Below are 26,452 nucleotides of genomic sequence, written 5' to 3'. Positions count from 1 at the left end.
TGTTAATTATTTGTTAATATATAATGTTTTTGCTAATATGTAATAAAGCATCTATAAAATGATGAATGCTGTGAAAGTATAATGGGCCCTAATCTTAGGGAGTGCAGAAGCCAAGAAAGACAAACATATCAAAATGTAAACATGTCTATTTGAAAGGCAGTGCATTAAAAATTGGACCCAATTTAGGGAATATGATACAATTTTCAGAAACTAAAACAATGCAGTGGGTAAGTGCCTAAATAATGTGCTGAGGCTGGAAACAGTACAAGTCTGGTTTGTGGTAAAGGAAAAATAAAGTCACTGCTAAAGAATGCAGCTTGTCACCAAAAGCTGTATCCTTTCCTCCAGTAGGAAGTAAGAGCTCTTCTGATTTTCTCCTTACTGCCTCACAAACTGCTGCTGGCACCACCCCCTCCCCAGCTGCAGTCTCCTACTGGGAATGTTTTCTCTGAATTTGCCAGACTGAAATTTAAGGCCATAAAATGAAGGATTTGGAATGGACAGTCTCTTCGCATATTTTAACTCTGATATTCAGTGAATCATGACCCCCAAACCCCCAAACCAAACCACCAACCAGCCAAATAAAAATACTCCTCAAAGATTAGCATTAATGCAATTCCTGAATCAAAAAAAGATAACAGTTATACAAATATGGGGAAAAGAGAGAGCATTCTGTCAATGATATGACAAATGATATGTCATATTTGTTGAGAAAGTATACAAACTAGAGTGATCTGCATGGAAGAAAAACACTACTTCCATGGAGGTGGTTTGGCACTTGCTTATTTTTTAAAAAAAGATTTAACTTTTTAAAAACAATTTTATATATTTGAGAGGGTAACAGAGAGGGAGAAGCAGGCTCCCCCCTGAGCACAGAGCCCCACTTGAGGCATGATGCCAGGACCTGAGATCATGACCAGAGCTGAAGTCAGAGGCTTATTTAACCCACTGAGGCACCCAGGTGCCCCTTATCTGAGAGAGGGAGAAAAATCTCAAGTAGACTCCTTACTGAACTCGGAGCCTGAAGCAGGACTCAATCCCACAACCCTGAGATTACGACCTGAGCCAAAATCAAGAATCGGACATTCAATTGACTGAGCCACCCAGGCGCACCATGTTTGCTTTTTTTTTTTTTTTAAATGAAAAGTTTAACTTCTTTTCACTACATAAATATTCACTAGGCACTTACTATACAGGGTTATTTACAGTATCTTAATTGGGGGAGGGTTGGAAGGCATTATCGCCACAGGCATTCTGCATTAGCAAGTCATTAGATAAGCTTATTCATTTATCTAAAGATCAAGAGAACTGAAATCAAGGTCACACTGAGCCCAAGCATCAACTGAAGTATTTCTTAAATACCCAACGATACTTCCAATGCTATTTTAGGTAAAGGAATATAGTAACTGGGTAAGGTCTCTATCCTTCTGAAACCTAAATCCCTTAAAGTAGGGGAATCCAGAGATAGTAAATATGTGAAGATAGCTACCTCACCCACAGCTCCATACTCTCTCTCCACTGCCCATGACTTGGCAACTTCTGGGACAGGCATACATTCCGAAGGCGCCATAGACTACCCAACATTTGATGACTTAGACCTGACTGCTGAAAGAGGGTGAACCAATCAGATTCTTTATTCTCTTAGAATTGGAAAACTCAATCAACTGACCTGAAAGGTCATCAAGCAGCAAATAAGAGGCAGGTAAAAACTGGGGTTATGAGGAGACATATGTATTAAAGATAGATCAGAAATGCTGAGTGAAGCAGACATTAGTAGAGCCCACAAATAAACCCTGAGAGTGGCTGTCTTGGTTCCTTGACAGGTTTCTGCTTCTAATCCATGCGTATTATTAAATGACAGCATCTTTCCTCCAAGTTACTTTTGTTTAAAATAAGAGTCTCCTAAGCACCACCACCATTTTCGTTCCTAAATTAGGGCTACCTTTTTCTTCTCATCAAGCAAACTTGTTTTCAGAGGGGAAATGGCACCCAATTATTGATAAAGAATTTTTTACCAAGTGGGGCAGATCTCCAGCATAGTTGTGGGCCAAGAGCTATTCTTCTGACTTAATGTGTGAGTTACTGTTGGAACCACTGCTTTGCTACAACCAAAAAAATACTAGAATTTTTCATGTAAGCATTCCATCTTTGAATTTTAACAGTTCAATGAATAATAGTTTTCAGTAACTGTCTTTCTTAAATGGCAGATGCAAATATAAGCCTATTTGAAAGCTAGGAGTAACAGGCCCAAGAATTCTTTGCAAAACCAACCAGAGGCAGAATATGCATAGCCTTTAAGGAGTTAAAAAATGAGAACTTAAAAAAATGGTATTAATTCCGAAAAGAATAAGTTTAGCAGCCAAAGTTGGCTTTGGAGCTCAGGAAGTCTGGTATTGCATTTACTACACTAAGTTCTCTAACAGATAACCTCACCCTTCTCTTTAAAGGTTATTTTTTGAAGGACTAAGGCTAACATCACCAATAAACATTAATTTCCTCCAAAAATTGTGTAACTTCAATTTAAGAATGTTGCAAAATTCTTTAAAAGGTCTATTTCTTGGATTCGAAGTTTGAGGCTATATGGAAGACCAGTCCATTAAATGTACACATCAATTAAAATACACATTCTGATTTCAAAAAGCATTGGGAAGTTTTATTATTTTTTTTAAGTAACCTCTACACCCAATGTGGGGCTTAAACTGCAATCCCAAGATCAAGAGCAACACATTCCTCTAATTAAACCTGGGAGGCACCCCAAAAAACATCAAAAAATTTTATGAAAAGTACACATCCCAGAACTGAGGAAATACAGTACCACTATAAGATAAAGGTCTACATTTAATATAACACTTACTGAACTATAATTCACATGACAGCACTAACTCATTTAAAGTATACAGTTCAGTGGTTTTAGTATGTTCACAGAGTTATGTGACCATTATCACAGGTTCAGAACATTTTCATCATCACCAAATGAAACCCTGTATCTATCAGCAGTCACTCATCATTTTTCCCCAAGTTCCTCAGCCTAGGCAACCACTTATGTGTTTTCTCTGGGCATTTCATATAAATGAAATCATATTAATGTGGTCTTTGGAGGCCTAAAACAGTATGCTTTCAAAATTTACCCATGTAGTACTATGTATCAGAACTTCATCTCTTTTTATTGTTGAGTAATATTTCATTGCATGTACACACCACCAGTTGTATAAATGTGTTTAGTCATTTATTGGCATCTGGGTTGTTTCCACTTTTTAGCTATTATGAGCATTTGTGTGTGACTTTTTATGTGGATATATTTTCATGTTTTTTGGGTATACACCTAGGAGTAGTGTGGGTCACTTGACAACTATGTTCAATGTTTTGAGGAACTACCAAATTCTTTTCCAAAGTACTTGTACGTATACTGAAATTCACATTAAAAAACGTAAAAACAACAACAAAAAGTACTTGTACCATTTTACATTACCAGCAGCAGTGTATGAGTTCCAATTTTCCCACATCATTACCAAATCTTGTTTATTTTTTTAATTATTATTACAGCCATCCTAGTGGTTTTGATTTGTATTTCCCTGACAGCAAATAATAGCATCTTTTCATGTGCTGACTGGTCATTTTTATTTCTTCTTAGGAGAAATGTCTATTCAGATCCCTTACCCTTTTTGAAATTGGGTTTTGTTTTTGAGATGTTTACAAATCCTGGACATTAATCCCTTATCAGATAAAAGATTTGTAAATATTTTCTTGCATTCTATGCGTTGTCTTTTCAATTTCCTGATGGTATCCTCTGAAGCACAAGTTTTAAATTCTGATGATGTTCATCTTATCTATTTTTGGGTCACTGTTGTTTCTTGGTACCACATCCAAGAAGGCTTTACTTAAATCAAGGTCATGAAGACTTACTCCAAAATTTTCTAAAAGCTATGCAGGTTTAGCTCTTATGTTTAGGTACATGAACAATTGAGTTAATATTTATATATGATGTGAGAAAGGGGTCTATCTACATTCTATGTGGACATGCAGATGTCCCAGCACCATTTTTTCAAAGTTTTTCTGAAAAGGCCTACATTTTAATGTGAGATATTTTCCTTAGAAGCCTAGTGAAATATTTTGGGGTACAGGTGAAAGGAGTAAGAATCTTACAAGACTGCTTATCTGAAGGAACCAGGGTGTCTTAAGGATGCCTAAAATTAGTCTGACCAAAAAGATTTTCTATCTCCTCTAGTCCTATCAGTTGCTACAGCTTCTACATAGGTGGTTCCTACTTTCTAATGCATTATTCAATACCATATCCCTAACACTTGCCTTCTAGTTGTTTATATGTGTTTTATGTAATATATCCTAACACAGGAAACAAGGAAAATTAAAGCTGTCATTCATCATCATCCTCTTTAGACACAAATACAGAGAATGCCCTGGATCTCAATGTTGAGACTAGATGAAATACCAAGTGTCAGCATCAGCACCTCAATGTCTGAAAGTGGAAAATCAGGTTTAATCTTTGGATTCTTCCTCAAGTTCAATTTCACAATCAGATCATCAAGAAACTGTTTTAACCGGTAAGAGAAATGGAGATTAGCAGAACATGGAATACAGGGTACTTAAGTTCTCTTGATAATGCACCTAAAAAAAAAAAAAAAAAAAAAAAAAAAAAAAGATTCCTAACCTAACCCCAACAGTAGAATATAAATAAAACAAGTTAGAATTACTAGAGATTACAGATTAATCTTAGAACCCAAATGTGAAGTTGATCTAAGCAGGGTTATCCAGCGATGTAAACAGAGATGGCCAGCTATAAGATATTTTCAAACTGAAACTGACAATTTACTCCTTTCCCCGTAATTTCTACGTGAGAAACACATTCAACCACTTCCTCTACCTTTACCACTACCAGGAATCAAGAAATTTACCTTGTAAAATCAATAACAGGTGAATAATATAAACTTAATATGTAACAGCTTTAAAAAACTAGAGCTCTAGGGAACCTGGGTGGCTCAGCTGGTTAAACAACTGCCTTTGCTCAGGTCATGATCTCCCAGGAGTAGCAAACCGGGCTCCCAGCTCTACTTCTCCCTCTGGACCTCCCCATTTTCATGTGCTCTCCCTCTCGTCCTCATTCTCTCTCTCTTTCAAATAAATAAAATCTTAAAAAAAAATAAAAAACAGAAAAAAACAAAAACTAGAGCTCTAAAGACTGTGGCAAGGTGAGAAACTGCTTATAAAGTGATAGTAAAAAGTAAAAGGATGCAAAAATATTAGAGTGCTATTATGAATACATTAAAAATCTGTATTTGAAAAACTCATATATACACATTGAAATGTTAATTATGGTTGCATTAGAGTTAGGAAAATATGAGTTAATTTTTATTTCAATGTAATAAATGAGTTTATTTATTATAAAATATGAAAATATGAGTTAATTTTTATTTCAATGTAATCATATTCAATTTGCAATTATTAAAAGAAAACTTTATAAAGTTGGTATCATTAAGTAAATAGCTGATTTTAAGTTATCACTAAAACATCCAATTTATAGGGAAGGCTGACGGGATACAAAATCAATGCACAGAAATCAATTGCATTTCTATACACTAACAATGAGACAGAAGACATTAAGGAGTCGATTCCATTTACAACTGAACCCAAAACCATAACATACCTAGGAATAAACCTAACCAAAGAGGCAAAGGATTTGTACTTAGAAAACTATAGAATACTCATGAAAGAAATTGAGGAAGACCCAAAGAAATAGAAAAACATTCTGTGCTCATGGATTAGAAGAACAAATATTGTTAAAATGTCTATACCACCTAGAGCAATCTACAAATTCAATGCAATCCCTATCAAAATACCATCAACTTTTTTCACAAAGCTGGAATAATCCTAAAATTTGTATGGAACCAGAAAATACCCTGAATAGCCAAAGGAATGTTGAAAAAGAAAACCAAAGCTGGTGCCATCACAATTCCAGACTTCAAGCTCTATTACAAAGCTGTAGTCATCAAGACAGTATAATACTGGCACAAAAACAGACACATAGATCAATGGAACAGAATAGAGAACCCAGAAATGGACTCTCAACTCTATGGTCAACTAATCTTCGATAAAGCAGGAAATAATGTCCAATGGGGAAAAATAATAGTCTCTTCAACAAATGATGTTGGGAAAATTGAACAGTCACATGCAAAAGAATGAAACTGGACTGTTTCCTTACAACATACACAAAAATAGACTCAAAATGGATGAACGACATAATGTGAGACGGGAATCCACCAAAATCCTAGAAAAGAGCACAGGCAACAATCTCTCTGTAGTGGCTGCAGCAACTCCTGGCTAGACACATCTCCAAAGACAAGGGAAACAAAGGCAAAAATGAGCTGTTGGAAATCCATCAAGATAAAAAGCTTTTGCACAGCAAAGGAGAGAAACAGTCAACAAAACCAAAAGGCAATCTATGGAATTGGAGAAGATATATGCAACTATCTTATCAGATAAAGGTTTAGTATCTAGGATCTATAAAGAACTTATCAAACTCAACATCCAAAAAAAACAAATCTAGTCAAGAAATGAGCAGAAGACATGAACAGACATTTCTCCAAAGAAGACATCCAAATTGCCAACAAATAAAAAAATGCTCAACATCCCTTGGCATCAGGGAAATACAAATCAAAATCACAATGAGATCCCACCTCACACCAGTCAGAATGGCTAAAATTAACAAATCAGGAAAAGATGGTTATTGGTGAGGATGCAGAGAAAGGGAAACCCTCCTACACTGTTGGTGGGAACACACGCTGGTGCAGCCACTCTGGAAAACAGTGTGGAGGTTCCTCAAAAAGTTGAAAACAGAGCTACGCTATGACCCTGCAATTGCACTTCTGGGTATTTACGAAGATACGAATGTAGTGATCTGAAGGAGCACATGCACCCCAATGTTTATAGCCGCAATGTCCACAACAGACAAACTTATGGAAAGAGCCCAGATATCTATCGACAGATGAGTGTGGATAAAGAAGATGTGGTATATGGCTGCCTGGGTGGCTTGGGTGGGTGAGTAGGTTAAGTGTCTGCCTTTGGCTCAGGTCATGATCCCAGCGTCCTGGGACTGAATCTTGCATCAGGCTCCCTGCTCAGTGGGAGGAGTCTGCTTCTCCCTCTACCCATTCCCCTGCTCATGATCTTGCTCTCTCTAATGAATAAAATCTTAAAAATTAAAAAAAAAAAAAAGGTGTGCTATGTATATACAATGGAATACTACTCAGCCATCACACAAAATGAAATCTTGCCATTTGCAACAACATGGATGGAACTAGAGGGTACTATGCTAAGTGAAGTCAGAGAAAGACAATTACCATATGATCTCAGTCATATGTGGAATTTAAGAAACAAAACAAGATCATAGGGGAAGAGAAGGAAAAATAAATCAAGCCGAAACTAGAGAGGGACACAAACTATAAGAGACTCTTAATCATAGGGAACAAACTGAGGGTTGCTGAAGGGGAGGGAGGTGAGGGGATACGGTAACTGGGTGACAGACATTAAGGAGGGCATGTGATGTAATGAACACTTGGTATTATATAAGACTGATGAATCACTGACTTCTACCTCTGAAACCAATACATCATGTTAATTAACTGAATTTAAATTTAAATAAAATGATAAATTTTAAAAAGTAAATAAAAAAATATAGGGGTGCCTGGCTGGTTCAGTCAGGGGAGCATGCAACTTTTCATCTTGAGGTCATGAGTTCAAGACCCATATTGGGTGTAGGGATTAAATAAATTAAAATTTTTTTTAAAAATCCAATTTTTAAGCTGAAAAGAAAGTGAAAGCAAAACAGAGACAGTTCATAAGGTATATCTAATTCTGCTAAGAATATGACTTGTATACAGTGTAGTCTAATTCTACTTTTTAAAAATGGAGGTGAATTCACATAACATAAAATTAACCATTAATTTAAAGAGAACAATTCTGTAACCTTTAGTACATCAACACTGCTGTGCATCTACTACCTTTATCTACTTCAAAAATTCTATAATCACCCCCAAATAAAACTCTGTGCCCATTAGGTAGTACCACCCATTCCCCCTTCTCCCCTGCCACAGGGCCACCATCTACTTCTATGGACTTGACTATTCTGTATATAGCATAAATGGAATCACAGAATATGTGTCCTTTTTGGGTCTGGCTTCTTTCACTTAGAATAATGCATTCAAGGTTCATCTGCACTGTAGCATGTATTAATCCCATTTTATTAAGATATAAATAGTGAATCAGTCAAATATATATTTGCATGTACAGTATGAATATTACCTAAACAATATTTTGTTTCAACAATGCATCTTGGGATGCAAAGGTATATGAATCAGTGGAAATTAATTTTGTTTTTTACACTTAAAGTATAAAACTACAAAGCATCGTTTAACAAACTTAAAAATATTTTCAGTTCACAAACCACTCTTGGTTTAGAATGTAATGAAATCCAATGACTTGTATTTTTTTCCTTTTTAAAAATTAACATATAATGTGTTATTTGTTTCAGGGGTATAGGTCTGTGATTCTTTAGTCCTACACAATTCACAGCACATACCCTCCCCAACATCCATCACCCAGCCACCCCATCCCTCTCACACCCCCCAACCACCCCAGCAACTCTCAGTTTATTTCCTGAGATTAAGAGTCTCTTACAGCTAGCTTACCTCCCTCTCTGGTTTCGCAATGACTTGTACTTTTGATAGCACCTCTATTTTAACAAGAAAGACTAACTGGAGATAGGTACATACATATGTTGTGTACCATAAGTGAGAAAAATTTGGTTCAGTCTGGTGTTACAAAAGAGCTCTGTGTGACCTTGTCGTATCCATTCAAATTTCCAAAAGTAGGGGACATCAAATGTTCTTAAATATTTGGATTGCAGACACTGCAAGGATTAAGAAACACATGGGCCTAAGACTGTTGCCATAGAAAGAGAAAAACCATTTGAAGTAATATGAGGGAAAATTCAAATAATGAAGTAAGGGAAGTCTTGATTTGAGAACTGAACACTCCAGAAGCCCTCTGAAACAACTAACCAAGTTCCCTCTCCTACTTCAATCCTCCTCTAGCACCATACCTATGACTTTGTACCGTTTCATGTTTTTATGTTATACTTGGTATCCACCAGTATGAGTGACATCAGAGATACCTTGAAGTTGCTGAAAAAATCATAACCACTTTGAAGGTGTCTTCAGTCACTTTGCAAACAAATAATAATTTAGGCTTAATCAATGTTTCTATTCTAGATTAAAATTACTAGTCTAGAACTGAAAAACAGTAGAAAACTGAAATGCTTAGCAAATTAGGCAGTAACGGCTTTTAGTTTTAAGAACCCAAAACAGTTCTTACCCTCTAGATGGGCCAGATCCATTTAACAGTGAATGGAGAGTTCCCATTTGAAGCTACCAATAGTAGTCCTAATTCTCTATTAAAGCTAACTTCTGAAAGTGAATTTCAATTGACAAAACATGTACTTTTCAGGAATTTTCCTGGCTGTTGTCTCCAACTCTAATTCAGTGATTCCTCACCTCCATAACTGGATCATATTTCCCTAAATGAATTCCTGCTTATTTGACCAAATATAAATCTCCACACATCAGCTCTTTAACCCTAAATATTCCATTTCTATTTGCTGGTCCCAAAATAGACCACCTCATTCTGCACTCAAATCACTGAGGTCCCTTAGATGTCCCAGAGTCAAACTTACACCCCTGCCCACATGTGTACCTACCTTCAGTTAGTCTTTCCATCTTGTTAAAAACAGAAGTACTATCAAAAGTACAGTAACAACCTAAATGTCCAAATAGGGAACTGGTTAAATACATTACATACAATTACTTCAGCCCTATAGAAGAATAAAGCTTTTCATATACTGACGAGGATGGAAAAAAGCAAGGTGCAGAATTGTGTATGTAGTAGGCTTTCTGTGTAAAGGGAGGTCAGGAAGGAGCCCTTCCTGTATCTGCTTGTATGTGTATAAATCTCTTGGATCCACAAAAAACATTAGCCACCTATGGGATATGGAACTGAGCGGCTACAAAACATAAATAAGATGTTTCATTTATACTCTAACAGAATTTGACTAACTGAATGGATCATTTAATTATTAAAATATAATTTTAATTATAATTATAAATTTATACATAAAAACACAATTGTTTTCTTTTGTGTAGGCCAATTCGTCTATTTTTATGTGGATTCTATGTGCTTCCACCTTCTCTGAAAACTTACACTGTAGGTTTTTGCTGCTTTCCCTATTCAACCTTTTTTCACTAGATCCTTCCCATCAGGTTATAAATATGATCAATTCCTTCTCATTAAAACAAACTTATCTCCTTCAATTCCACATTCCATTATTGCCCTATTCCTATAGCCCTTCACAGCCAGTCTTCTCCCAATACATCCTGTTCTTTCTCTTCCTATATCCTAATATTCTGGCTACATTCTTTCCATATAATCCATTACTAAATTGCTTTTTCTTAACTATCAACACTATTCATTCATAACTCTTCATCTCTATTGCCAACACCCTACCCAATAATTATCAGCTAATACAGGGGCTTCCTAACTAGTCTTGTCTACTATCCTCTTCCTATTTGTTTTCAGAGATCTTTCAAATACAAATCTAATTTACATAACCATCTGACCCATAACCCCATTTAAAATCCTTTAGTGGCTAGTTTTCCACTGCTTTATGATAAAGTACAAAATCCTTAACAACGATAATAAACATAAAGGATCAAGCACCAAGGAGCTTAATGACTACATCCAGGGTGCAAACATGTACCCACTTCTCTAAAATACTGCTTTACAAACAGACCATGTTCGAATTCCTAAGAGATCCTGTTTGAGATGCTAGACATGCAAAATATTTTAATGTATTTCACAATCTTATCTTTTTGGCTTTACATCTTGGAATGTTTTCTAAACAGTCAAAATCTACTGGGAGTTATAAAATCAGTTTTAGAGATCAAAGGACTTTTTAGAAGATGAAATAAAGTATACAGAATATATCGAAGGGTCAACACTGTTTTATGAACTTTGTTCCTGTTTTTATAAACAGAAGCACGATATAAAATGTACTTTTTATTGAGGTGCCAAGAAATGTTTAAAGCCCATAATCGTGGCAATTGTTTTGAAATTATGATGCTGCCATTTTCCTTGTGATATTAAAAATTTTCATTCATGACTTAAAAAATTATACTTCAAGTTGATTTTCAATAGATTTCAGAATTTCAGCTATTTTTAAATGGACTCATTTCATAAATGAGGTCTGACAATTTACCTAACAGTGTTGCAACAACAAAATTTAACTGAATTCCTATACCACACACATATCAGAACTCTGTGGCTCAAACCCCAAAGGCTTTGTGGTTTCTGGCAGCAGTGATACGAGCTCATGACTTGCAACTAGAGACTGCCTCTCAGGGATTCTTAACTGTCTTTCTGGCATAGAAAACTTCGAGGACAGTCTGGTGAAAGTTACAGACCACTTCTCAGATAGTGTTTTTGAATAAATACATAAGATTACCAAGGAAATCAGTTATCTTAAAATGCAGTTCCATCCAGGACCTTATAGGGCTCTGTGGAACCTAAGGGTAAGTATTCATCAGTTTGAAGATTACAATGAGCTTAAGAATTTAGAGCTTATAAAAAAGCATAGCTAATTAAAGCATGTTTTAAGGGATAAAAAACACTTTAAGAAATACAATCTAGTGAGAGAAAATTCTAGATAATGAAAGACAGGTGTAAAGAAGAGAGAGGGAGGGGCATATGTGAAAAATGAAACACTGATAAGTACCTCAGTATTTAAGGTTTCTTCCTTGTTTCAGTTTTTCTACTCTCATATGCATGTGAAATTCATGTTAACGCTGATTTATTTAAGCAAATTTGAGCCAAGGAAATCTTAAAAATACATTTTAAAAAAGGTAACACGTATCCAAATCCCAAATGCTTTATTCACAAATAAAAATGCTGTTTTAGTCATAGGTACTGCATTTGGGATCTTTCTATTGGCAGCTGCTAGGAAATATTATGACAAGCTTGATTATCCGGTTTTTCAATAAGCAGAATGAGAGGCACAGCAAGCGCAGATGCATTAACAGCAGATGAAGAACAATCTGACAGTGGGAAAAGAAAATGAGGGGAAAAAATGATAATAAGCAGGTGCAAGAATTAAAATTAGAATAAGCTTCACCCAGTAACAAATGTTCTACAAAATTCGACTCTGGAGACACTCCTCTATTATTTCCGGAGTATAATAAACTAATCTAATTATTTTGAATCAATAAAATGAGATGAAAATCTGCTCAGAAGTCAGTATTTCAGTGATTTATGGGGAAGGAGCGACAATGAAAAGGGAGAGTTGTGAAGTTTGAAAAAGGACCCAGTTGAGAATTAGTCTCATTAAGACACCGTTACTACCTTTGGTAAGTATACTAGAACAAAAAAGTGTTGATGAAAATGCTAAAACTGTATAATGTATTCATTTTAGAAGGTTTTCTACCCCCAACTTATCCAAAATAAATCCCTGTTTAAACTAGTAAGTCCACAAATCTAACTGCAATTATACTTCCTACAATTGGATCCATTACATTCTTGTGTGTGATTTTACTACCCCATCTCCAATTTTACTTTTGAGAGACCTCTTTTCTGAACCTACCTGCTCTTCCATTACCCTGAATAGACTATTTCATTCCTATAGCTTCAGAGGCCACTTTGCTCCAAATCTACTTCTATTACTTCCATATTTAAAAAAATACCACAATAGAGGCACCTGGATGGCTCAGGTCATGATCTCAGGATCTCAGGATCCTGGGATCGAGCCTGGCATCAGGCTCCCTGCTTAGCAGGAAGCCTGCTTCTTCCTCTCTCACTTCCCCTGCTTGTGTTCCCTCTCTTGCTGTCTCTCTGTCAAATAATAAATAAAATCTTTTTTAAAAAGTTTTATAAAAAAATACAATAAAAACCAGGATACAAATGACTAGTGGAGGTAACACTAAATGAAATACATCCACACTATACTGCAATTAGCCTTAATTAATAGACAGGAGCTAGTACCTTAATGCCAATTGATGATGAATATGCCATTTCTTACATTGATTTGGTTGAGAAAGGTTAGACAGGAAGGGGAAATCATCAATTGATAGAAAAGACATGTAAACACCAAAACACACTTTGCTACCTTCAATACTGCTCTGAGTTGGCAGGGGTGCTTATCCTCAAATGATAAAATAGATGTTAAGCACAGGGGTATTTTTGTCAATTTAGCAGAACACTGTTGTGCTATATGAAACCTACCTTATAGGATTTACAAAATATCTTTAGAAGACTCACTTCATTATAAAGGAGTCTCATTACCTCAACTATCACTGTTAAAGCCACTTCATTCCAATATCCCATTCTCCAGACAGGTTAACTTTACTAGAAATGGACTCCCATGTTATTATGATTGCCTTTGAGCCAAACCTGGTATTATTACATTTTCATTCTTCCACTGTTCCTTTGCCATGATGTACAAATACCTCTACTCTCTAAAACTCAAATTTCACAGGTGCCTGGCTCTGCTGCTAGGGCTGTTTCTTATTTAGAAGATGGAATAATATTCACTTTCATAGATTATGAAAATTAAGAAAGTCTAGGTTCTGGTCTGGCATGTAAGGAGCTTACAAACCGCCACTGCCACATCACTCCAACAACAACAACAAATTTGAACAAATTGAAAAATAAACCACTCTTTCTTTATCTGTCACAGAAGTGAGGTCACAGGGCAAACTGCTGACCCCAAAATTGGGAGAAACAGACAAGTGGATACAGAAAATTGAAACTTACCAGAGCAGAAACCCATGAGCAGAACCAGTGCCGGGGTAGGAAAACCTGCACTGTAACTGACAGACAGCTGGAGGCTCAATGTGGAAAGACTGAGTTAAGACTGAGTGCCACTACCTCTATCTTCAAGAGCTCTACCACCACCTCTATCTTCACCTCTATCTAGCACCACTTCAAGAGCTCTACCAGTCCTCAAAGTACATATCAGGAGAAAAATCCCCTCATGCTTCTAACAGGGGGAGGGAAAAGGAGGCCTGCACTCAGGAGAAACTTTTGCCAGAGCCAACCTGCAGAGGTTTTACCAGAGTCTAACCTATCTGAACAAATGGAAATACTCAAATCCAAATGCTTTAGCCTATTACACGGAAGAAGGGAAATATGCAACCTCATCTCCCTCTTGCCATCCTGCCCCACCTAAAGTGGAGGAGGAGGACACCAAGAGGCACTATGAATTGCAAATTAAAACCAATAAAACATACCCTTATACACCTATTAGAATGGGAAAATCCGAAACACTGACAGTATCAAATGTAGAGCAACAAGAAATCTTACTCACCACTGGTGGGAATATAATGCGGCACAGGTACTCTAAGACAATTTGGCAGTTTCCTCCAAAACTAAACAAACTCGTACGACAACCGATCTAGCAACTGTGTTCCATGGTATTTACTGCAAGGAGGTGAAAACTTCTGTCCACCCAAAAACCTACAAGTGGATGTTCAGGGCAGCTTTATTCATAAGTGCCCAAATTTGAAAGCAACCAAGATGTCTTTTAGTGGGTGGTATATCAAGACCACAGAATACTATCCAGTGCCAAAAAGAAATTAGCTATCACACCATGGGTAGACACAGAGGAACCTTAACTGCATATTACTAAATGAAAGGTGACAATCTGTAAAGGCCCCATGCTGTAGGATTCCATTTACATGACATTCTGGAAAAGTCAAATTTATGATGACAATAAAATGATCAGTAGTTTCCAGGGGTTAGGAGGAGGGAGGAATGAAAAGGTAAAGCACAGAGGATTTTTAGGCCAGGGAAACTATTCTGAATGATACTATCTATAATGGTGGATCTATCTCAATATACCTTTATTCAAACTCGGAGTGTACACGAAGAGCAAACCCTAATACAAACTATGGACTTTGGAAGATAATGATGTTTCAATGTCAGTTCATTTAAAAAAAAACAACAAAAAAAAGGTTCAAGTGGTCACATCAAAATGCCAACTAGCTTATTGACAGAAAATGACAGCTGATTCTAAAATTCATATGGAATTAAAAGGGACCAAGAATAGTCAAAACAATGTTGAATAAGAACAAAGTTGGAAAATTCACACTTCTGATTTCAAAACTTATTACAGAATTAGTGTAGTACTAGCATTAAGGATAGACATAAAAATCAATGGAACATAACTGAAGAGTCCAAAAATAAACCCTTGCATTAATGGATGATTGATTTCAGGCAGGAATGCCAAGACAATGGGGAAAGAATGTTCTTTTCAACAAATGGTGCTATAACAATAGGATAGTCACTTGCAAAAGAATTAAATTTGGGCCTTACTTAAAAATTCACTCAAAATGGGGGCACCTGGGTGGCTCAGTGGGTTAAGCCTCTGTCTAAGGCTCAGGTCATGATTCCAGGGTCCTGGGATCAAGCCCCACATCACATCCGGCTCTCTGCTCCGCAGGGAGCCTGCTTTCCCCTCTCTCTCTGCCTGCCTCTCTGCCTACTTATGATCTGTCAGATAAATAAATAAAATCTTTAAAAAAAATTTAACTCAAAACTCAAAATGCTGAGAACCAGAAATAAAACACAAGAGTAAATCTTTGTGACTGTGGGTCAGGCAAAACTTTTAAGACACAACATCAAAAACTCAAAACAACAGAAGAATAAATTGGACTTCATAAGATAACTTCTGTGCTTCAAATAACACCACCAAAAAAGTAAAAAAACAAACAAACAAAAAACATAAAAGGGGAGAAAACTTTTGCAAGTCATACCTTACACGGGACTAGAATAGATAAAGAACTCTTGCAACTCAATAATAAAGACAGCTCAATTAAAAACAGGTAAAGGATTTGAATAGATAGCTCTCCAGAGCAGATACACAAATGGCCAACCAGCACCTGAAAAGATGCTCAACACTGTTAGTCTTTAGGGAAATGCAATCAAAACCACAATGAGATACCACTTTGTAGCCCCTAAGATGGCTATAATAAAAAAGATAATAAGATCTGGCAACCAATGTACAGAAATTGCAACTCCTATGCACTGGGGGTGGGAGTGTAAAATGGTGAGATTTCGAAATAGTTTGGTAGTTCCTCAAAAGGTTAAACATGGAATTACATGACATGGCAATTCCACTAGTAGGTGTATACCAAAGAGAAATGAAAACACATCCACATAAAAACTTGTACGCAAATGTTCATAGCAGCATTCTAACAGCCAAAAAGCAGAAACCCAAATGTTCATTAACTGAACAATGGCTAAACAAAATGTGGTAGACAATGGACTATTTCACAATAAAAAGGAATGAAGTTCTAATACATGTTACAACACAGATGAATTCTGAAAACATTATGCTAAGTGAAAGAGGCCGGTCACAAAAGACCATATACTAGTATGCACATTGGTATGCATTCCCATGAGGGAAATGCAAGTTAAAATCACAATGAGGGTGCCTGGGTGGCTGTCGGCAAAGTGTCTTGTCTTAGGCTCAGGCTGTGATCCCAGGGTCCTGAGACTGGGTTCCTCATCACGTTCCCTGCTCAGCAGGGAGCCTGCCTCTCCCTCTCCCATTACCCTTCCTCCCTCTCTCAAATAAATAAAATCTTAAAAAAAAAAAAAAAACCACAATGAAAGACTTCTAAACATTTATCAAAATGTCTAACATAAAATAGACTACAATGCCAAGTGTTAGTATAGATGTAGAAATACTAGGTGTTAGTATGGATGCAGAGCAAATAGAACTACATAGCTGATAGGAGTATAAGCTGCTGGAACCACTTTGGAAAACTGTCAATTTATTTTGAAATACATCAACAAATAAGATGGACTGATAAGGTGTTAAACCAAATACAGCAAAATGTATAGAATCTAAGTCACAGAAATATGGATGTCCAAAAAATTCTGTCAATTTCTCTTTATTTTTGAGAATTTCAGTAATTAAATGTTGTGGGAAAAACCATGTACCCAAAATAAGTAGTGTGTATGATATGTACATAAAAAGAATGGTCAAAGCAGATTTATACAACCAAAAGCTAAAAGAAGCCAGTATACATCAATAGTAGACAGCATTAGAAAAATTAGAAAAAAAAAGTTAAATGGGTATCTATACAATTGAATACTGTACAGCAATGAAAAACAAACTACTGCTACATAAATATAAATGAATTTCACAAAATGTTGGAATATTTAAGTTCAAAACAAGGCAAAACAAGTATGGTGATAAGGTCAGAACAGTGATTATCTTTGGGGACAGGGTACTGACTGTTGAAGGACATTTGAGGAAGACTTTGGGAGTTGGAAATTGGCTATATCTTGATAGTAATTATAATATAGAAAAGTTCACTGGGCTATATAGTTAAGCTACTTCTAGTTATAGTGTTAAAGATATACCCTTCATTGTACATAATCAGTAAGGTTTGTTTACACACACATATATTACTACACTTCAATGTACAAGATTATAAAACTCAAAATTCATGTTCACTTACTGATTACTATTTTGGCTCTAAGCTCCCCCACTCATAGTTTAATCAGGGCAGGCTCTTTTGCTTTTATTCCGTTCTTACACTGATGTTCATGTACGACTTCACTTAGTCTTCAGAAGCTAAAAAGTAAATCTGATTCACTGCCCTGTCATAAACTGATCCCAACTTCAAAAGTCTACAGCAATTTAATACTTAATTATATACCGTTTCATACCAAACTAATAAACAGTTCATGCATATACATTAATCTCATCCCCTTAACTAAAATGGTAGCTCCTTAGGGGTAAAGGGCTTGTTTTCCTTTCCCCTGGGTGCCTAATATAAACTTGCTGATTGATAGAAGAAGATGGTTATGGAGGATCCAGGTTTCTATCCTAAAGCCTTACTTACTCAGTTTATGATAAACTGCTTTTCCCCCCACAAATAATAAAGTCATAAAAAATTACATGTCATTTTAACTTACTGTGTCAGTTATAAAAGTTTCACTCTTCTTAAAGCCATTCAGTTCCATAAGAATTCAGAAAATTTTCAATAAATTAAGTAACAAATATATCTGGAGAATTGTTTTCTTCATTCCCATACTTTCATATACCTTAGTTAATTTACTGTATGCTCTCTGGATTAAGTTACAAGATACTCAACTGGCCTGTGGGAGCACACTCCAGGTTGGCTATATTATTATAGGATAGGTATATGCGCATTCATATCGAACTGAACTCAAAAGTATTCTTGGGCACCTGGGTGGCTCAGTGGATTAAGCCTCTGCCTTCGACTCAGGTCATGTTCTCAGGGTCCCAGGATCAAGGCCTGCATCAGGCTCTCTGCTCAGAGGGGAGCCTGCTTCTCCCTCTCTCTCTCTGCCTGGCTCTCTGCCTACTTGTGATCTCTGTCTGTCAAATAAAATCTTAAAAAAAAGGCGTGGGGGGGGGTGCTGGGTGGCTCAGTGGGTTAAAGCCTCTGCCTTTGGCTCAGGTCATGATCCCAGGGTCCTGGGATGGAGCCCTGCATCAGGCTCTCTGCTCAGCAGGGAGCCTGCTTCCTCCTCTCTCTGCCTGCTTCTCTGCCTACTTGTGATCTCTGTCAAAAAAATAAATATAATCTTTAAAAAAAAAGTATTCTTGATCCATTAAAATAAGGAACTCTTAAGACTTCAAAAGCAACATACCATAAAGTCAAACTGAATATCAAAATCAAAAGGTCAGGCCGACTATCCAAGAGTCGAATATATTTAATTCTCCCTTATCACTTTACTTTTCAATTACATGTAGCAATCTCTTTTGCCATCAAAAACACAGTCTCTGGCTGTCTACTAGCCAGTTTTTCCTTATATCTTTCATTCACATTTCCACTTTAAGTCCTTAGTATCTCCACCACTTCATTTATATCACAATTACAAAAATCCTGAATTCTGAGCATACTATTATCATAAATATTTATTACTGGTAAGGAATCAACTTCTATAAATTACTTGTTACAGCCTATTTTTTAATAATCTATTTGAATACAGGACAGAAATACATCATCCTCTTTGCTTGAAGGAAGGTTACACATGGAAGACAATTATATTAAAAAATGGCTCCAGGTAAGATGACAATAGGTTTAACCTGTAACTTTTATTTACAAGTATCTTTCATTCCCCTCCTCATTTACAGAATTTAACTTGGCTAAGACACAGTAAAGACAGAAGACAAAAGAGAAAAAGTGGCACAGGCTGAAGAAAAATGTCAGAGAGAAACTACACTAGTCATTTTGTGACAGTTTTTCTATTTAGAAGCCAAAATAAGATCTTAAAAAAAAAAAAAGAAAAAAAAAGAATTTCATTCTACCTGAAGTATTATATTAAGATTTTAATAGATCAAAATTTTACAATAAAATATGGAGATTTCTAGAAAGTATTAGCTAAAAAATATTTTAAGGAAGTCAATTTCTCAGATCTTATGCACCAAGTAACGCATTACTCCTATCTTCTTAAGTTACCCTATAATTAGCTCTAGAATTAAACACTGACACACAAACTGTCCTACTCTTAATGGTACATACATTCTTAATGGCAAAGAATCAGCCTTAATTAAAGGACATCCAGAGTGGGTTTCAGGTATAAATAAAACCCCTGCAACAATGGTGACAAATAAGAAAAAACAAAAACAAGGCAAGCTGAACTATAGAACACAAATCAAACGCAAATGAAAAAATTCATGTACTTTATAAGTAAGAATAGAACAAAAAAGAACCAAAAACCCCCACAATTCTGGGACAATTTATATAGAAGCAAGAAGAACCATAGAATTTCACACTCTTACAGAAAAATGCAATTAACTGATTTTCACATTTATTCTATTTGAGTGCCTGCTATGTGAAAAGCATAATTCTAGCAATGTAAAGCTGAATCATCAGAGTTGGAGCCTAGCAGAGGAGATATGACATTGTTATAAATAAAATCAAACAGGAAGGGTAAAGTGTCCTAAGAATGGTAAACAAAGTGCTAAAGGAGTTCAGATTACTATGTTATTCAAATTGGGGGAAATCAGAAATGGGAGTCATGGCATAGAAGCTGAACCTTGAAACTCTGAACCTATACTGGGAACAATTATGGGAAAAGAATTCTGGGCAATGTGAACGAAGAACAAAGGCGGAGGCTGGAGCAGAAGGCATATATAGAATATATCTGACTAGCGTGTAAGTTGTATACAAGACTACAAAAAGCTGTAGAAGTATGTAAGTAGCCAGATCATGATTCTGATTGCTAATATAGAGACCTTCAGTAATAAGTCATGAAGAATCATTAAGGATTAAAAGGAAAGGGATCTGATCTGGAGAGATTTATCAAGAAATGAGGAATGAAATGAATGGGGAAGAGAGGAGACATCAATTAAGTTACCATGAGAAGTAATAAGGACCTCAATCATGGTACTAACTGTAAGAGGGAGAAGGCACAGGGCGCCTGGGTGGCTCAGTGGGTTAAGCCGCTGCCTTCGGCTCGGGTCATGATCTCAGGGTCCTGGGATCGAGTCCCGCATGGGGCTCTCTGCTAAGCGGGTAGCCTGCTTCCCTCTCTCTCTCTCTCTCTGCCTGCCTCTCAGTCTACTTGTGAATTCTGTCAAAAAAAAAAAAAAAAAAAAAGAGGGAGAAGGCACAGTTCTAAGTTAGGCACTAGGATCTACAATGTGTAGGATGCCACTACATTCAACTGAGAGATTTTTAAAATATCTTTTTAAGACATTATTCTAGTTTTTTAAAAAGACTCATTTATTTATGAAAAAGTGCACATCCAAGAGTGGGGGGAGGGGCAAAGGGAGGGAATCTCAAGCAGACTCCCTACCAAGCACATAGCTTATAGTGGGGCTCACTCTCACAATTCTGAGATCATGACCTGAGCAGAAATCAAGAGCTGGATGCTCAGGTGACTGAGCCACCAAGGGCCCCCACATCATTCTCATTTTTGAAGAAATTGTAATTTCTTCAAAATAATCACTGGAAAAATTATCACTGTTAAAGCACTAAGAGTCATGCAATATGAATTCCAGATAAATACTACAAACAAAAATATAACAGAAATGGCCAGGGGAGGCTTTATTAAAGAGGCTGGACCTGATCTGCACCTTTATGATAAGACAGAACATAAAGAGGGGAGGGATAAAATTTCACACAAAGGGAATTTTAAGTTAAATAAGTTAATAAGATGAAGATATGCAAAATAAGGATTGAAGTAATTTCCACCAAAAAAGCAGAGAAAACGTAATACATAAAAAAAACTTATACTCGAATTTTTCATAGTTATTAAAAAAAACCAAGGTATTATTATTATTACAGCTTTAAATAGTTAAAAATAAGTATTTTATTACATTCTAGACTTAAAGGAAGGTTACTTTTAATGAGTTCTATAGGAAAATTTGAACCTTTATTCAGTCACAATTTGAAATATCCAAAATGTTTTGTTATTCATGAAAGAAATTCCTCAACACACAACATAATCTGATAAACTCTTCGTATTTTTCATGTAAGTGACAACCAGGATTTGAACTCAGATCCATCTCACTCCAAAACCAGAGCTACCCCTGCACTCACTGCTGTATTAACTTATCTTGATTTCAAAATCCCAAATGAATTAATCACAAAGTATAGGACAAGAGAAAGAGATCAGTAAATCTCAAACTACATAGTTACTACAAAACTTGAGATTCCAATCTTTGTATTTATATAAACAGATACAGTACACAGAAATACTATAAAGTGGCTTTTGTTGCTGTTCAATGAATATTAAGTTCTTTTTAAAAAAGTGCTATTCTTGAAATAGGCTATGACAAATGGGAGGGGTGGGACTTAGAGTGTCAGTACCCTACTCAGGTCCTTCAACCTGTTCACACATTTCTTTCAGCACTGGGTAACCAACTGGCCTTTCCTCTTATGGACCTTCATCCTCCGGCCTTTCATGGTTTATCTTCCCTGTAAGACTACCCTTGATGGGCAGATTTCCTTTGTATTCTTTTCAAACATTCAGGAAGGACAGAGTAGAGGATGTGCCCAATTTCTTTGTTTTTACCTTCAAAAAAATCTGTAACCTCTTCCCTCCCATTTCTTTAAGGACAAAGATTCAAATACTTTCTCATAAAATAAACATTTTGTTATAGACTATATATACAGAGTTTTAAAGAAACCCTAAATTATAATTATTTTAAACCAATTCCTATATTAATATTACTGAAATTTGTTTTCTAGGATTGATTCCTTAAAAATGATCCCTACTAAAGGAAAGAAGACACTAGGAATATGCATAGTTCTTAAAAAACATTAAATTGCATTGGCCTCAAATATATTAATTCATTTAAAAGAAATCCATTCATTCAACCAATAACTGAGTGTCTAATGTGTGCAAGGTACTATTCAACAATTTAAAAAAAAACTCCTTTCCTCAAGGAGCTGAGCCCTGGTGGGAGAAGACAGATAATAAGCAATAAACATAATAAGTAAAAAGACTGTTAGAAAGTGATAAATGCCATGGGGGAAAAAAAATAGAACAGGGTAAGAGAGAATTCCAGGGTGTTAGGGCAGGTTGTAATTTTAAATAGGGTGTTCACAAAGGGTTTATGAAGGTGTCATTTGAGTAGACTTGAAAGAAGTAAGGGAGTCAGCCATGGTAATACCTGGGGAAGACTACTCCAGGCATAAAAACAACCAGGGCAAAGGTCCTGGAGTATCCTAGGAACAAGTAGGCCAGAGAGACTAAAAGGGTTGCCAGCAGGGGAAGAGTAGTAAGAGATGGGTCAAGAGAGGTTATGTGTAGGGGTATAAAGATTATGTAGGGTTTATGGGACACTAAGGAATTCGGCTTTTACTGTGAATGAAATGAGGATCCACATGAAATGAGGATCCACAGAAGGCTAAGTGACATGATCTCTTTTACCAGAATGACTGCTGCATTAAGAACAGACTATAAGGAAGGTAAGGGTGAACACCCTGAGACCAGTTAAGAGGATACTGACGAAACACAGGAAAGAAACAGGTACTTCCTATAAACTTTAACCATAATGGCTCAGCGTTTTACTTTTTTTTTTTTTTTTTAAAGATTTTATTTATTTATTTGACAGACCGAGATCACAAGTAGGCAGAGAAGCAGGCAGAGAGAGAAGAGGATGCAGGCTCCCTGCTGAGCAGAGAGCCCCGATGTGGGGCTTGATCCCAAGACCCTGGGATCATGACCTGAGCCAAGTGCAGAGGCTTTAACCCACTGAGCCACCCAGGCACCCCTCAGCGTTTTACTTTTTAAGAGTAAGTTAAAACAAATCTGTCAGATCCTGCTAACTGGAAATAACTAGAACTTAGAAGTTTACTATATAGAGCTCTTGGTATATATGTACATCATGCAACATAAAAACAAAGGCCATCTTTTAACTACCCACTACAGAAAAATACTGTGTTCCTTTATAATCAGCTATTCCCTTTATGAAATTTTTAAAAATCCTACCACAGTTGAGACTATTCTTTAAAGAAATAAGCTATTATTCCTGTAGCTCTTTTAATTATATACTTTTTTGAATAAAAAAGTGCTAACTTCTGTCCACTGAAAATAGAGATTATTCCCCTGGTGTTTCTCAGATCATTTAAATTAATCATTTCGATAAATCTTATTTCCTTTGGGAGGAGATGAAGCTTTTTCTTTTAATGCTCCCATTTTTAAAATTTTCTTTCAATTGATACCAAATGTGCTTATCAGTATCTGGGTCATTAGGAGATGAAGCTTTTTCTTTTAATGCTACCATTTTTAAAATTTTCTTTCAATTGATACCAAATTTGCTTATCAGTGTCCAGGTCATTCACTTCAGGAAAGAGCAACCACAAAAACTCCCACTGTCACAAATAGATATGTTTCAAAAAAATGTTCCTTCATGATACCAAAAAAATTCTCGTTATCATCTAGTCCTCCTAGAAAAAGCAAATACAATTCCCAAAAACTCTAGTTATCCTTACATGTATTATCATAAGGGTAACAGAAAAAGGGCAGTTAAAATATTCAATTTGCCTGGAAAGGGATTAGAAAGCATGGAAGGAGGTTTTGAAATAAAAATCATACCTCTAAAAAAATTTGCTCATGAAACTGAAATAAGCATATTGTCCTATAGTATCTGAGGGAAATGAAGAGTGAAATATAAACAATTTGCTTGCTTCAAAGATTCAGAAAGATGAAAAGACTTCCCCTGTGACAATTTTTGGAAGAAACAGGTGTGTAAACTTAAAACACATGGTACTGAATTCAAATTCATTAATTCATTCAACATTTTAGTGCCAATAATTTCACGAAGCATTAAGGACACAGTCCTTGTTCTCAAGGTCCTAGTCTTCATTTATCCTAAAAGTTACCAAGTATTTACTATGAGCCGGATACTGGGGACATAACAGCATAACAGGTGACACAGGTCCATCCCAGCAAGCAGCTTACACTGGAGGAAGAAGGAAATGCCTTAATGATGAAACATACCTTACACCCAAGTGTTCTATGTGCGGCTTATGGAAGTGTGTGTGTGTGGGGGGGGGGGGGTACACAAACAACTGAATGATGGACTTACAGAGGGAGGGAGAAGAATATAGAGATTTGGGAGAGAGGTGATAGGAAAGCCGAGTCCTTAAAGAGGATTAGATGTTCACCTGGCCGACCTTGGGGGAAGGGATCCTAGCAGAGGGAGCAGCTGGAGCAAAGGCAAAGAAATATGAGAACACTCGTTTATTTGGTAGGCCTGGAATACAGATTATGAAAGATAAATCATGGAGGCTTCTGTAGGCCACAATTAAGACTGAACTTTATTGGTATGTCTGAAAGGACCCTGAGGGTTTTATTCAGAAAACCAACATATGTGATCAGGTTTTTCTATTGCGATGAGACACTGGTTTACAAAGAAATGAGAAAAGAATAACACTAGATAATGATGTCACCACATGAAACAACAAAGGAGACTGCCCAGTTAGAAAATTAAACCCCCTTCAGGAAAATAATTAAGCCATGTAACTATCAAGCCCCTCTGGAAAAAAGTTTTTAACCAGTATCATTGAAAATTGAAAGGTAAAGGAAAGGTTTTTATATATATTATGGATTATAACATCTTCATGTCTGTTTTGAGTTCAAGAGGTCTTAGCTTCTTATTAATTATGTAAAAATGCACAGGACCCATGACTGCAGTACAAAAAGCAATGAAATTGTTTAGGAGCAAGTCTTTGATACAAAGGGAGAACCACGAGTAACAGAAGGCATTTAAGTCAGGTTTAAAGGTTTCCGAAGTTCAAGATACCCAAGTTTTATTGAATCAGCGCGTTTAAAAGGTGTGTCATAGGGGTGGAGCAAAAGGAGGAGGGATTAAAATTAATGCATACATTATATATATATATATATATATACACACACATACATATACACAACTCTTGATGTCGCTGGGACTAAAATCACCACTTGAAGATCTTTTCTCATGTAGGAGAAATGAACACCTACCAGATCCAATTAACATAAACACACGGGGTACAGGGAGAGGGAGGGGAGGATGATCATACATGACAATATATATGGGGTGGGGGACAACCACCTATCCAAAACCCATAATCCAGTTGGCGGCGCGATGAGGAAATCATCCCCAAACCTCACAGCTCAGACTACACGATTTAGACTTAAAGGCAGAAAAATGTCATTCCCAAATTCCACAAGCGAACCACCAGTCACTGGCCAAGAGGATATGTTCACATACTAGAATCCCAGAACTCAAAGACAGAATACCATCCCCACATCGTTCTGAGGGGAGGTGAAGGATCTCCCCTGTTCTAGGAATGGGGAACAATCACCCTCAGTCCCTGCTGTAAGGGGGTCGACGCCCCCCAGGCCAGGCCCTGCCGAGGCCAGGAGCAGTGACAGCCCCGAAGCCCCCTCAACCTCGGCCGGGAGCTGCCACTACTCCTCTCACCCCCTCCTCCCAACACACACCCTCCCCTACCTGATATGGCGGCGGCGGCTCCTGATCCGGCTCCGTCCCTTCGCCAAAACTAGCCCGGTCGGACTGAGACTCGTGAAGCAGGGAGATGTCATCCGAAGTGGGGGATTTGAGGCAGTTCCCCATCTTCCGGGGCTAAAATGTGCGATCTGCGGGAAGAAGAAAGCAGTGGCGGGGTCGTTCGCACGCTCCGCGGTCAGCCTCGGTCAGCCTCGGTCAGCGAGGTGGGGTCGGACAGCAGGCCGGGGCTCAGGCGGCGGCGTTTCCCCCGCCCCCCGGTGCCCCCGAAGGGCCACTCATGCCAGCCCCCGGACTTGGGGGCTCAAGGCTGGGCCGCGGGCTCCGCTGGGGTCGCGGCGGTTGCCTCTTGCGAGGCGGCAATGGGGGGGGGGCGGGGAGACGAAGCAC

General features: G+C 37.0%; 1 protein-coding gene across 1 annotated transcript in view; it reads right to left on the bottom strand.

Moving 5' to 3' along the window:
- The window catches only part of RNF11 (ring finger protein 11), a 39,238-nt gene extending 13,062 nt beyond the window's left edge, over nt 1-26,176 (bottom strand). The window contains exon 1 of the mRNA XM_059374707.1: nt 26,048-26,176. Coding sequence (XP_059230690.1) covers nt 26,048-26,170 — 123 coding nt within the window. The 5' untranslated portion in view covers nt 26,171-26,176. The remainder of the gene's footprint in view (nt 1-26,047) is intronic.
- Nucleotides 26,177-26,452: the final 276 nt, after the last annotated feature.

This window comes from Mustela nigripes, chromosome 14 (assembly GCF_022355385.1).
Source record: "Mustela nigripes isolate SB6536 chromosome 14, MUSNIG.SB6536, whole genome shotgun sequence".
In the NCBI taxonomy this organism is placed as follows: Eukaryota; Metazoa; Chordata; class Mammalia; order Carnivora; family Mustelidae; genus Mustela; species Mustela nigripes.
Note: the sequence above shows the minus strand (reverse complement) of the source record. Positions and strands in the feature narration are given on the sequence as shown.